Below are 14,632 nucleotides of genomic sequence, written 5' to 3'. Positions count from 1 at the left end.
TTAGGAATGTGGCATTCATCATACTAAACTAAGACTATATGTTTCAAACTCCCAATATCATATGCTAGTGTAGACTGGATTACTGGCTATCAGTAAACCATGTCAGCAAAGAAGTTCCAGATATTTGGATTATGGAGTCCCGTGTATTGAACCTTTCTTTGCCTTCACTGCATTCCAGCAATGTCTGCACACCAGTTAAACTGTGAAGAGTGTACCAGCTTATGTTAAAACACCAATGGGCACAAGAATACACTGAAAACCATCTTAAATAATTCATCAATCTCAGTCTATTAGAGTCCTCTAACCACAGCATCTACTAGGAGACCCTTAAATTAGAAGCAAATAACCATAAATAAAGTGAATACCACACACCTCAAATGTAAGCAAGAGACAGAGGAGGCAATGCCAGCAAATAAGGCAGGAACTCCCTACTGTTTAATGAAATAAATATAAGAACTCTAGTTGCTAACTGACTAATAATTAATCAAATTGTTAATCGCTATGTAAATCCAATGTAACTGCTGTCTGTATATTTTAACTGTGGAGCTTTTCTCCCTGGGCCTCCGCTGAAAATGGACCTATGTCCAGTCAAACACCGGTCAACAAATGTAAATAAATAAATAAATAAATATAGAGAAGTAAATAAGAAAACCTGTGCTACAGAAAAAAAAATATAATGAATTCTTAAGGGAATGCAACTATACAAGCTTTGGCCAAAGAGGAAAGCCTGGAAATACTTTAGCTTATAGATTAAGATAAAAAAAACACAGAGCAGTACATTTATGCACTCCCTTATAAGGGATCCTAGTTTATGCACTGAACATAATTAACAATACCATAAGGCAGTAAAATATGAAACCCTCTATAGCATTACTTCAGAAAAAAAAGCAGTACTGAAAAAGATCTGCAGTTTAATGACCGTACACCGTACCACCCTTCCTTGATGGCTTTGTAGACTACCGGTTTATTTCAACTAGAGAGTCTAAATTCTACAAATGATGAAGAGAATTCTTTTTAGATGGGGTATTAATAGAGCTGTACAAGGAGTTCATACTGCAGCCTACAGTGACAACTTTACAGAGACGAAAATGGCAAACTCTGGCCAAGCTCTGCATTCTCTGCTTCAGTCATTAATAAATATTTCTAAAGCCAGATCAAGATTATACTTCCTCAGGCAGTAGCCATTCTATCTCCCTTACAACTGAAAATGCCTAAATCTTAGCCATGATGATTGTACCTTTTCTCTGGTAATTTGTACTCCCCAGTTCTTTCAATAGCAACAACATGACGTATGTGATAAACTGATGTATGAGGCAGCTGCCATATTTATTGATTGTAAGAAAGTCTTCTTAATTTGTAGAATGGTAGCATTTATATGCAACCTAAAACATGCATGCTAACTTGTCTTTAACCATAGGCCTATTTCTGTATTGAGATGTTAGCTATGGGCCTTACCAACATATAATACCGCCTCAGTAATTAAAAAAAACAGTGATTTAACAAGGATGCTATTTATTGTTCCTGTCTCTACTCACCACAGAACTACTGCATTAGGGAGGGTAATGACCTATCTGGATGGTCCTCTCATGTGACAAAATATGAATGAAGGTGTTTGTAGATAAATGAGTGGTCCTATCTTGTAATGGCAGGGATGACACAGACATTACGATTTTTGAAGAAATTTTCCTTGACGTTTGGTGTTAAAGAATCAAAAGTAGCATTAACAACACAGAAGTATAGCCAGTAACCCAAAAAGTAGAACAGATTATGTTTTCCAGTTTTCATTGTCATTTCCCCAGTTAAAAAAATCCAAAATAGTCGGGAATTACCCTGAAGATAATCTTGATCACAGGGTGTGCAGGAGGAGTTTGTCCCCAGCAAAAACAACTTTAAGGAGAACAGAGATGTTTAACATTTGCTGTTCTCCTGTATTTTTGGACATTTTTGTCATAATCTCAGCGCTTGTACTTACATGTCTTGGAATTATAGTACAAAGCCTGGAAAGACACTCCAGCTGGCAGTCATAGTCAATAACATTGCAGTGCAAATTGCCCTAAACAGATAAGTTAATTTGCACTGCAGTGCTATATACTGATTTGGAGTCATCCAAATTCCCTAAAGGGTAATATCACATTATTCATTAATTTGCATGACTATGAGTCATGCTACAGTGCTGTTGGAACAATTATGCAGTGCAACATCTACCACCAGTGCTGTAGCACAAGTTCCAAAGGGAAAAACAAACACTGCACCCCATCCTAGGACACACACTGGCATTCATAATAGTCATTCACACACAGACATTGATAGACCCACTTATACACTTTCCAGGTGCATACAGACAGACACACACACAGACACACACACACATACACACACACACACACACACACACACACACACACACACACACACACACACACACACACACACACACGTTTGCACACACTGGCATTTACAACAATCATTCACACACTGACATTGACAGACCCACTTACACACTGTCTGAGTGCATACAGACACACACACACACACACACACACACACACACACACACACACACACACACACACACACACACACACACACACACACACACACACAGTGACACACTGACATACACAGGCATGCAATGCCAATATCACTTGCTATCTTCAGTTATCTGTGCAGGATGAAGTAGCTCCAGTTTACCCTGCACAGAGTCCCACAACTGGAAAGCAAAAGTATACGTCACAAGAATGGGATGCACACTTAGTGCCTCTGGAACCCTACCCTAAACTTGCTTAGCTATGAATCCTGAACTATGCAAGTACTGGCACTGGGTAACATTCTGGGAAGATTATTTATATAGGCCCCTTCCATGGACTAATACATCTGCATATGGAATGCAACCTCACTGCCTAGAAAACACAGTGGCAATCCTAGGAAGCAAGGTGGGGTCTAGAAATCAAGAATGTTTTTTGCAAAATATGCAAGGCAACTTCTGCCTTCTTGCATACATCATAAAAAACATGATCTGAAGCTGTATTTAGGTTCATAGGTTCATACTAGGCTATCTGCCCTGGGGCAGTTATAAGCCTAGCCCGATTCTGTATGGCTTACGCCACCCCTTGATTTGAGTATACTGTGCCCTTTTTAAGGTTATAGGTTCATAGGTAAAATGAAAACCTGGTCAACAAAGGATAAACCAAATAAACAAATAAAAATCAGAAAAGTAATAGTTCATTTTACTATAAATAAAGTCAGTCACCACAGAAACTTCAAACTCTTTAAGCAACTCTTACTAAATACTAGCTTACCCTCTGTGACAGTAGCAGATACCCACTGATTAACAGATTGATGTAATACAGACATTTGGTCATTCATCATGCAGCGAACACTTTCATTGCTGCCCCACTGTAATCTGATCTGCCTGACTTTGTGAAAGGGACTGAGGACTACTAGTCTGGATTTAAACACTGCAATAATCCTGTTTAGTTAGTCCTGACTATTATGGACAGAACAAATTAAGAAGCAGCTGAACAATTCATTGTTAGTAAATGTGACTGACACTTCACAGGCAGTAGCTTATCTGCCACTGAATATATCTGCAGGGTTTCTAGTGTAGCTAGTGTGCCTAGGGAGAATCCATATGACCTCTTCCTAACCAGATTTCCTCTCTGGTATCATATTTTCAATAAATGTTTCAGTAAAGCACAGAACTTAATGAAAAACACTGCAGGAAGTGCAGCCTTTTTTCATAGCAACAATGCATGAAGTTTAGCAAAGACCTTAAACCACACTACACAAGTAAATTTACGTATGTTGTGAATGAACCCCCCCCCCCCCAAATATTTTAGGCAATTATAATCTTGCTTTGAAACAGAATTTATAATAGCCTGCATTGGTGGTATACAGGAATAAAGTCCTGTGTACAACCCACTTGACCCAAGTGCAATTATCAACTTGAACACTTGATGGCACTGCAGTGTGGATGGTGTGCCTATTCTTGGGGAGGTGCGTAGGATCATAGGATCATAGGATACTAAGCGACACATGCAGAAGGCACACTGGCATGTTGATCTCCCTGGTGGAGACCAAAGAACAACAGTTTGTCACTACTGGGATGGGTGGGTTATCCTGCTAATATATTAAGCCCTTTGCAGAAGCAAAAGGCCAGGCAGAGGTGATTCCCACTGCACATCTCACCTCTGGGGTACTACCCACATAGGTATCTAATCAAAAAACACTCTCTGGCAGCAGTGTGACACTGCTTCCCAGGTGCCTCATTCTCCTTGATGGCCCTAAACGTGACTCAGAGATAGTCTGGGAGAACATAATGAGATTTGGTAGATGAGGAGAGGTCCAAGCAGCAGCTAATGGTTCACTGTGAAAAGCAAAAAAAAAATTAGCAAAAAAAGAAATAGAAACGTTTCTGCACTCTTTGATGTATTTGTGGTATTTCTCTGCATGTGGTAAGCCAAAGAGAGTAAATGAATTAACATGAAAGAATCAGGACTGTAAAGACATTTCAGAAATATAATTCCATTTTATTGGTCGAGTAGTGCTTACCTGACTTCTTCAGGAACTCCTCCCTCACAGGGGGCATAAAGGTTGTAGACATTCAGTCCTGGATGTTTTACTAAGTTAATAACTTCTTCAAGCTGTGAAAAGATACAGTACATTCAAGAACTGTACTCTGTAACAAACACAAACCATATAAAGCTACAGACTTGTGTCAGTACCTTTGAACTATTTCACAGGGCAGATGTTCTGACAGATACAGTAGCAGGGATCTGCACTACAGCTAAATGACTGAGACTATCCTGTAAGCTGAAAAACTCGCACCGGTGAAAGCCAGGCTTTGGCTATTTTAACTTGGCAATGAATTAATAAAACAGTTTAATTACAGCACCTAAAGCTAGGCAGTTTGTGAAATATATAGTATATAACTATTTAATGCCACAAAGGATAGGGCTGATCGATTTACTTCATTAACAGTGCAAACAAGAGCTGACGACAGAGTGACCACTGGCTTAGAACATAGAGGTCTGACTCTACACCTTTAGACTACATATTTTAAATGTTACTTACAACATCTAAATAAAGAAAATAGCAGCACTGTCAAATAAAGAATTAAATTATAGAAAAACCTTGACAGTTTGGCAGCAACTGGTAGTTTGAAATGTGGGCAAAGGAGAAAGCAGTCAAAGTGTTTAAAGGAAAAGTTCCATTCCATGGCTGGTTTGGTAACACTGAAGCATGGTGCTCATCTATAATTATGGCAACCTAGGATGAGTACAAGCATTGTTATCACAGTGTTAGATGAGAAAGGAAGGGTCAAACATCTGAGAATGACAATAACTCCCCTTCCTTTTGTTTGTGTGTACTACATGCAGGTGTCTGACTGTACTTTGATAAAGGGCAGAGACACAGCAATCTTGAAATGGACCTGCAAAGATCGGGTAACATTCCACTAGTTCTGGGGATAGTCCATGATGGTAGTAGTGATGATATGTTTGTGTGTGTGTTTCAGGGATTGTGGAGTGGTTTCTTGGTCACTAATAGAATGAAGCATAACAACTGCTCTGATAAGGGGAATTGGGAAGAGCTGGTTGCAAGAAAACAAAAATACGTTTTTTGTATCACTTCAAAAGCTCTCATAGAAAGTGCAAGCTTCCAGTTTAAGAAATAGTTGTTTAGATGATCCATTCTGCTGTACTGGTTCTTTGCTTTTGAATTATCTCTAACTCAGTACAAAATGTTTCAGAATTTATAACACAGCCTGCTGCCTACCCCATGTCTTAACAGCTATTACTAGGTGGAATATTGCTAAGACCTAATGGCAACACATTGAGCTGCTGTTCAAAAGATTAAGGTTCAGTACTGGTTAGAATCTGACTCAGATTACTGCAATTTAATAATTTCAAAAAGGTCTTAACAAAACAGAAATCTCATCAGCTGTAAAATGTATGAGCAGGGGCAACAGGCAGCCCCTCACATTCATACAACCTTGTGGCTTATCACATTTTAAAACAAATGTGAGGTTGTTGGCTTGGTGGAAGAGGGATTTAATACTCTGTTAATTCTTTAAGGGCATAGCTTGGTAGGCTGAGGTACTGACATGCTAGAACAAGAAACTATACTTATTTTCCAGAAGGGTATGCATTTTCCTTTCTCTTTCATTTATTTATAAAACCAGTTAACCTGTAGCTTATAGGGCTTGGAATTTAGAAGGTAATCTAACCATCCCCCACTTTTGTGGTAATACAGACCCTGCTGTATCACTACAAGAATACACAATTTAATTTCACATTTTCTTCATAGCCACAGTACACACACCTACAAAGCCTATAAATAAAGTCATCGTACTTACAGTTAGTGTGCAGGTTACATTCTTGTTATGAAAAAAGTTACACTTTCCTTGAAAGCAGCAGTAGTTCTGCAGGTCAGTCCATAGCCTACAAAAGAAGCAGTTGTTAAATATGAGGTACTAAACCATGTGGGCATAAGTTTCTTACTGTACTGCAAATTATTTGAGATATTAACATGCTTTCCCATGACAGTGTTGTTTTCTGATAAATATTTTTGCACATATTGTCAAGGGATGAAGCCCTGACTATGACCCCAATTCAGGATTGAATAGTCACCTGGACATTGGAGAAACCCCACGGGGAGGTTGGGAGTGAGTGTCTGACACCAGGACTTGTCACATTTCCTGGGAGGAGCTATGGCAGCCTTGTACTTTACAATATTGTAACCCTGTGGAAGTCAGGTGTCAAGACAGGAGGCTGCCTGAAGTGGCTGAATGGTCTCAAGTACCACAAAGGGCTCTGATGCTCCATGGCCTTATTAGACACGTGCACAGAAGCCTGCATGTCACCATGGAAACCTTATAGTAGTAGCTTATGTTAGGCTGCCATAGCACAAAGGGAAGGCTAGGGCTTACAGAAAAAAAAAAAAAACATGTTGGTTTGGCTACCTGATAATGAACCATCACAGATATACAGCAGGAGGTTTATATGGCCAGTTATCAGGCACAGGGGTAAAGTATGCATATATACGCATATATATATATATATATATATATATATATATATATATATATATATCCCTTGTTAAAGTATACGGATGATATTAGCCCAGTCACATTTGTGTCCCAGAGGTCAGTCTGTATCTACAATACATACAAAATCATGGTATTAACGTGCTTCTCTGACCTTATAAACAACAAGCATCTGGCACTGATGGAACAGGTACACAGGACTACAGAACACTTAATGGACATTTGTGCTGGTATGCATTAAGGATTATGTCACAATGACCTGGAAGGATGTTACCTTCTGTTCCACCTGTAACCTAAGCTGGTAAAGAATAGGGGTAACTGGTGGTGGGGAGGCATCAAACAGTGTGGGATACGACTATCCACACAAAAACTTAATCTCCTTTCTTGTAGAAGAAAAGGACATAATAACCTATCAATGCCACAAAATAAGTATCCTACAGTAGATGGCATGTGAGAGTGGGAGAGCAGTAACAGGATAGGCTGCAGGACTCAGGGAGCAAACATGCCTCTTTAAATATGTCTTTATCAGGGAGAACAAAGGCAAAACTGGAAAGAAAGCTTTGTCCAAGTCTGATTATAGTACAGCCTTTGGTAATTCTAAACTACAGCTTCAAAGTGGATGTCGGATGAGAAATCATGGAACTAAGTAATCATCGGAACTGGAAGAAAATTGCTCACCAGACAGTACAACAGGAATAGTAGCATGTTTGGTTCTATGTGGTCACTTCACTTAACAGCGGAGTAAGTCGTGTACAGATGAAAGCAAAGCCCTCTAATTCTATAAAAGTGGGAGTTATGGTTTCCAAAAAGGTCATTTTCAGAGTATTGCCATATTACCCATCTCACTGATTCATAGAATGAAAGAAGATGGCAGATTTGCACAGACAAAACAGAAGCCTTATTCATTTCATTTGTTTTTGTATTTAGATTTTATTGATCTTCTAAACCCATGCGGTGTAAAAAGTCACACTCTCAAGATTATCCCAAGATTACTTACAGAAAATAATTTAAATCAATCAAATACAATAAACTCACATAGGCACAATGCAATTTTAAAAGTGCATCAAAAAGCGAACAATAATACTGACTAAACAAAAGCTTTATCTTCTTTCTGGTGGAAGAAAATGGCCTAATGACACAATAAATGCTTATTGTATATACAATCCAGTTCCACATGATGCATGATTTGTGTTTTTCTGTGATTTTATTACTAAATCTCCTAATAACTCACCATCACTAGAAATAGGATTAAACTCTTAACACACCTCATGAGAAAATACGCTCTTCTACACCACCTAATATCCTATAACAATAGCTAAAACAAGGAAACCACAGTAATGTAGTGGATAACATATCATCTGTACTATCGATTCTGGTAATTATTTATATTAAGTACTAGCCCTTTAACAGGGATAGTCAGCTTGACTTAGATTTCTAAAGCAGTACATAACATCTTCCAGAGTGAATGGCTAAACTGTCATTCAGTGTCTACAGACTGCATGATAATCTAGTTTCAGGGAGGTTTTAAGCAGCAATACATAGAGGATCAGTTCAATTCATGCATTCCTTATTAAAAAAAAGTGTAAAATACTGGTCTACATTTTCTGTTTCTTTACATTTCTTTTTTCTGCAATTTATGTTTATGTTTAGACTACTAGATACATCATTATACAAAGGAACATTTGTTGCTTAAGGGAATCTACACTTGAAGGAAAACTGCTCTCAGATTATATTACTTATTATCAATTATATGTAGCTATTTTCAGGACTGAGGTCAGCTCATGTTTCCCCCTTTCCTGTTTATAACAAAGTTAACAGCATGTGAGTCTGACTCTGATTTTAAACTGTCATTGTTCTGAAGGAGAATGACAAAGGAACTGGAACTTAACAGGCTCCTAAGTTATACTTCGGTCCTGGGGATGTTTGGAAATTGACCGAATCCCATGCATAGATGTAAAGTTAAAGTTCTTCTCAGGAGGTTGTTTTAATTTTATATGTCAAAAAGCATGAAAATGTGATCTTGACCAGGATGTTGCCTTTTCTCTAACTAAACTAATGTCTTTTGGCTTTTCCCGGTTTAGGGGTCGCCACAGCGGAACTCTGGTCCGCTAATGATTGGCAGTCGATTTTCTTACAGTGCCGAGTTGCCAGCCTGACGCCCAACCTTTAAAGAAGGCACACCCATTCACGCACGCACCTACCTGCACGTCTTTAAACGTCACTTGACCGCAGGGAGGACATGCAGACTCCACATAGAAGGTGCTCCAGCCGATAATCGAACGGGAGAACCTCTTGCTGTGAGGCGACAATGCTAACCGCTGCACCACCGCGGCTTACCTGACTTGTTTAATATGTTGAAATGGCAGCATGAGGATTCTGCCTTCCTTATTGATTCAAATATTAGCAATAATGTCTCTTAAATTAACTAATATGATGTTTTAAGCATACAAAAACATTGTGATGTGCATTAATTGATGCCAGAATACTTAACTAATTTAATCAGACAGTTCTCTTTAATAAATCCTCCCCCAACACTGCCTCCTACAACACCAGGTTTAATGCAGAGGGAAGTGAGCTTGACAGAGAGAGAAAGATTACTATATTGAAGTTAAAGAGTTGCATGTTCTTGACAGAGGCAGCATATTTGGCTCAGTGCTTAGCATTACTACCCAAACAGCTTTGTCCTCTAGTTTGGTTTTCATTTGTGGTGCTTTCAAACCTCTCAGCCTGCAAATATTGAAAATAGGAACAAAGGCCCTTGAAAAGTAGAAACATCAGGTTAAAAATGTGGACATCTAATTAATATATAAAATTCAAATATTAAAAAGCACATAGCTCTTTCTGCTTCTAATAGGAATGTGGGATACTCCTCAGAAACATGTTTAAAAACAGAAAGTGGCAAAAATTATAAAAATATATATTCATATTGTAGTGCAAGGAGTGTGCTGATTATACTCTGATATTCAGAAAAAGACAAGCCAGTTAAGTGCTAGAATGGCATGCAACCCAACCTTAACAAATGTTAAGTACCCTCTGCTTAAGTCGATAAGGTCAGGTCTCATGCTAGGCAGTAAAATCTGCCTATACTGACTAGTAAATGATAGCGGCAGAACAAAACATTTGTTTCTGCCTGCTGTTTCTACCCTCAACATGTCCCCAACTTCCTGCAAAAAAAAAAAAAAAAACTTAAAATAGTTGCTAAAATAACAGGATGTGTGTTCGCCTGCATAATCTAAAGACTGTGAATGCTGAAACTTAAATGTATGTCAATATTTAATGACTTCAGTCCTCTGTGGTTTGTCTGAAAGCCACGTATTTTATGAGGAACAGTGCAAAAATATGAGGCAATAATATGGATGTCCTGTGAAAATCTAGACAGTTGAGAGGTGTGGAGGTTAAGTGTATCCATAACAGACTGCAGTACATTACCTCTCTGACAGCGCTCACTAAATGGTTTACAATTTTGAAAGCCAGAAAAACAATTTTCCCCTTTAACAAGCAGTACATGGAGCAGATAAAGCTCCATTCACTACAAAGAAGTCTCGATACTGATGCCAAGTTTCACCTTGAGCTTCACTCTTAAGGGAATTGCTTGCCATCCATGTCTCAAACACATAATAATTTGGTTATGATAGGCGACCCAGTCATAATCCTCTGTATTAAATACTGAATATAAATTCTGTAGACTTTAATGAACTGCATTGCAAAGTTCTATCACACAAGGTCCTTTATTTTTGCTCAAAATGGGACAAGATATGTGTCCTCTTTCTTTAAATTATGGTTGTTACTATGTTGGTCATGTAGTATGGTTTTCTGTGTACTTGACAATTTCAAAAATTAAATGTGATAAAGGGTATTCAGAAAAATGTGTGAAGGGGTAAATCAAGTCTGAAAATAGGGACATACCCCAAAAATAGGAACATCCTGCCTAGGGGTAAACCAGGCCTGAAAATAGAAATGTTCCTCCAAAATGGGGACAGTTGAGACGTCTGACATGCCTTTTCTTATGCAGTTTTTATGTCCTTCTTGTGTCCACATGCTTTTTTTTCACAATGTGGTCTGGTTTCTTCCCACATTCCAAAAAGGTGCTGCAGATAAAATGGCAAGCTTCCAAACTGCCAGTTTGTCTGAGTGTGTTTGCCACGTGTGAGTGAGTGTGTATGCCACGTGTGAGTGAGTGTGTATGCCACGTGTGAGTGACTGTGTGTGTGTTCTGGAATGGATGGGTACCTCATTCAGGACTGGTTGTACTGCCTTGTGCCAGAAAAAGCCCCAGTTACAATGTGAATTAAAACTAGATCAGGGAAGTAAACAGGAAATAAATAAATGCTCTTGCCAAAATATCTTAATCTTTCCGATTTGAGTTATAGATGCTTCCCTTGTTGTTATACAAGCTGTAGAATGTTATGTCAGTCACTTACTTTGAACTTAATTTAAATTCTGCTGGTTTTCAAAGAAACTCAATTTCAAATTTGTTTTCATTTCTCTCACAGTTTCTGTCAGGGTCTGTGTGGAGTAATACTTATATTTAATAACGTGGCTATGCTGCCATAACTTAATTGAAAAACACAGTTTATTTTCTAACTTCATGGTCCTCAGAGCTTGGATCTTTTAATATTGGAGCTAAATTGTTAAAATGGCAGTGCTTACCAAACTGGATCCATGTCTGTGACATGGTCCCTGAAAATGAAATATTTTAAGGGCTAAATACTGCTTTTAAATGCCTAAATACATATACAGACACACATGATTTTTTGGCAATTTGTTTGCATTTATTGGTATTACAATTAAAAGCATATAAAGACAGTATACTTTTATAAGCTTGTAATCATAATACCAATAACTACAGAATAAAAGTATGTTCTGAAGTCCATCTTATTCTAAAGGGCAAGTCAAATTACTCACCATCCCACTTTATATGCAGGACACCTTACAGAGGGACTGCATATTGATTCATTGCACACTGCAGATCAAAAAATTAATGACCACACATGTCAAAAACCCTTTACAATGACCGACAATCAATCACCGTACACACCAAAATGTGGCTACACACTTCAGAAAAAGAATGCAATTAACTAAATACAACTGCTACTTTAAAAACAAACAAACAAAAAAGAGTTAATATTAGATTAATATTTCTGCAGGAGTGGCCAAGCTCCCCTGTACCTTTATACTCTCAGTACTTATATATACTAACTCTGAGACTGGATAAACGCACAGAAAGGGAAATAGGTAATAACAACTATTCCTTGCATTCTGTATTCACACGATCTCCCAAAGAAAAAAGCTGTTGCTTGATGATCAGAGGACTCTGTCACCAGCGGTACTCAATATAAGGGACGTTTGATGAGTCGGACTCGATCACTGCATATTCTATGATCAAGCCTGGAATTAAGTGTTCTCTTCCCTTTTGTACCCACTGATCTGATCCATTGCTGAATGCAATTGTGTATTTTGTAGTCTTAAAAACAAGCCATCTGAAATATTTGGAAAGGTACAATGATTCCTTACTAGAGAAATTGCATTTTTAAATCAAAGGTTTAAGATTATATGCTGTTCTACCTAGACTCTGCAGTAGTCCTGGGTTTTATTCCCATAGTCTCCATTTGCCTACTGTATGACTCTGAGCAAGTCATTTAACAAACATTGCTCCCAATTCACCCTGGCTATTAGACTTACTCAGTTTACAAATATATTAAGGAATTACCGTTATATGCTGTTTCTTTTATAGGTTGCTTAGAAGTAACCTTTGCCTGATATATCAAGCGTTACAGAATGCATTTAGTTTGGATTGCTGTTATCACTTAAAAATGCAACAAATCACTTCTGGCTGTAAGGAAAGGTATATGCATGGAAAGTACTGTTGGGATATTTAACAAGCTGGGACAGTATTATTAAAAATAATTAAAAAAAAATGCAAATAATACATAACCAGTACTGCCTAGGATAGTGATAGGTCAGATCTTTTAATGCTTAGCTGAATTATCTGAAGAGCAGTGTTGACTAAAGAAGTGTTCATTGAAGATTGTGAAAGTAAAATGTTCCCTTTCAGCTGTCCTGATTCATAGCAGCTAATCAAACCTTAGATCATCTCATTGCAAATGATCACAAAATAAATAAACACTCACCTGAAACAGTGAACAAAGAACGCACAGTGTCTCGACTCATTACAAAATAAAAATAAGAACTAACAATAATAAACTACCACAATCTGGTGAAGTGGGGAGGGGTGACACTGTCCTTCTTTCTTGGATACCCACACAGGGGGGACTTCAACCTCACACTCATAATTTAAATATAATAACTCCACTGTCACTGTAGGGTAAGAAGAGAATAATATTCAAGCATTACAGAATACATTTAGCGTGGATGGTTGTTATCACCTAAAAATGCAACAAATCACAAACTTGCAGAAGGAATGTGATGATATAGGATGCTGTGACTAAGGGATCACTGTTATTACATTTTCTCCGTCAGTTTTGGGGTCCAAAGAACAGATGTATCAGATGTAGGCTGGAGAGCACACGTGCAGTCGTGGCAAAGTTGTGGGGTGTCTGTCCTATTTAAAATACATTTAATTAATCTCAGGGATTCTTTGACAAATGATGGATAACATCACAGTTTTATGGTGTATAATCAAGCAATGTGGAACAATGTTAGACAGGATTGCTCTGCAGCTGTGTAAGTCCTGCTCCTAGACAGACAGACAGGAGGACAGATGGTGGCTGTTCATTTCTCAGGAGAGTTACGTCTTCTGAAAACACATACGTTTAGCTGCACAGCATCTAGATTCCGAGTGTCAGCTCATCTCAGTAGTATTTCTAACTTCCATGTAAGGAATACTAAAGATAGACCTCTTTCACTCAACTCCTGAAGTTCTGGGCATGTAGCCAAGCAAATCTGTGAAGACAGCTAGCGGAGAAAACTTCTAATACATTTTTCTACTGCTTCTGATTGAAATAGTTCTGTAAAAATCATGGTGAGAAAGGGTTTAGCTAATCCTTGTAACTCCCTACTGGCTAAAAACATATTTTGTACTTCTAGACAGTCTGGTTCAGTTAATGCAGATTTGTCTTCAATTTGATCTTTTTCTGCAGTAAGAGTTACGGGAAGTTGTTCATCCCTGCAAATGATTCATCTCACACCAGGGAAGGTGAGATAGTCTTTATTAATATAATATTATTTTCATCCCAGGATTTCCAGATTTCACACTAAGCAGGAAGCCCTGTTGAACAATTCCTATTTGTTGAAATGGAAGAGCTGTAACTTTTCGAAGCCAGCTATAATTTGCTTAATTACTTGTCCCATTTATTTAGGTTCACCTGTCCTGCTCTTCCATTACGGCTCACCTTTCTGCCCTGTTGGTTGTCCTGGATGGAATCAAGCTGGACATCTTGTCCCACAATTAAGCTTTTTTCTTAAGAAAGAGTTCTCCCCTTTAAATATTGTAAGAAGGTAGTCTCACCAGTAAGATTTCAACTTTGTGTTGGAAAGACTAGCCAAGCCTCCATTTAAAACACTGTCTTCAGGTGATTTGAATTTAATCTCCAAGAAGATAGTCATTGTAGAATTCTCTTCTGCTAA

At 38.1% G+C, this 14,632-nt stretch overlaps 1 protein-coding gene across 1 annotated transcript in view; it reads right to left on the bottom strand.

Annotated features, from left to right (window-relative positions):
- Nucleotides 1-14,632, bottom strand: part of LOC122817074 (lysosomal protective protein-like) — a 337,956-nt gene that overhangs the window by 175,275 nt on the left and 148,049 nt on the right. The window contains exons 8-9 of the mRNA XM_044090226.1: nucleotides 6,356-6,440; nucleotides 4,552-4,643 (exon numbers count right to left, since the gene is read on the bottom strand). Coding sequence (XP_043946161.1) covers nucleotides 4,552-4,643; nucleotides 6,356-6,440 — 177 coding nt within the window. The remainder of the gene's footprint in view (nucleotides 1-4,551; nucleotides 4,644-6,355; nucleotides 6,441-14,632) is intronic.

Source organism: Protopterus annectens, chromosome 12.part0 (assembly GCF_019279795.1).
Source record: "Protopterus annectens isolate FY-2018-M chromosome 12.part0, PAN1.0, whole genome shotgun sequence".
Lineage (NCBI taxonomy): Eukaryota > Metazoa > Chordata > Ceratodontiformes > Protopteridae > Protopterus > Protopterus annectens.
Note: the sequence above shows the minus strand (reverse complement) of the source record. Positions and strands in the feature narration are given on the sequence as shown.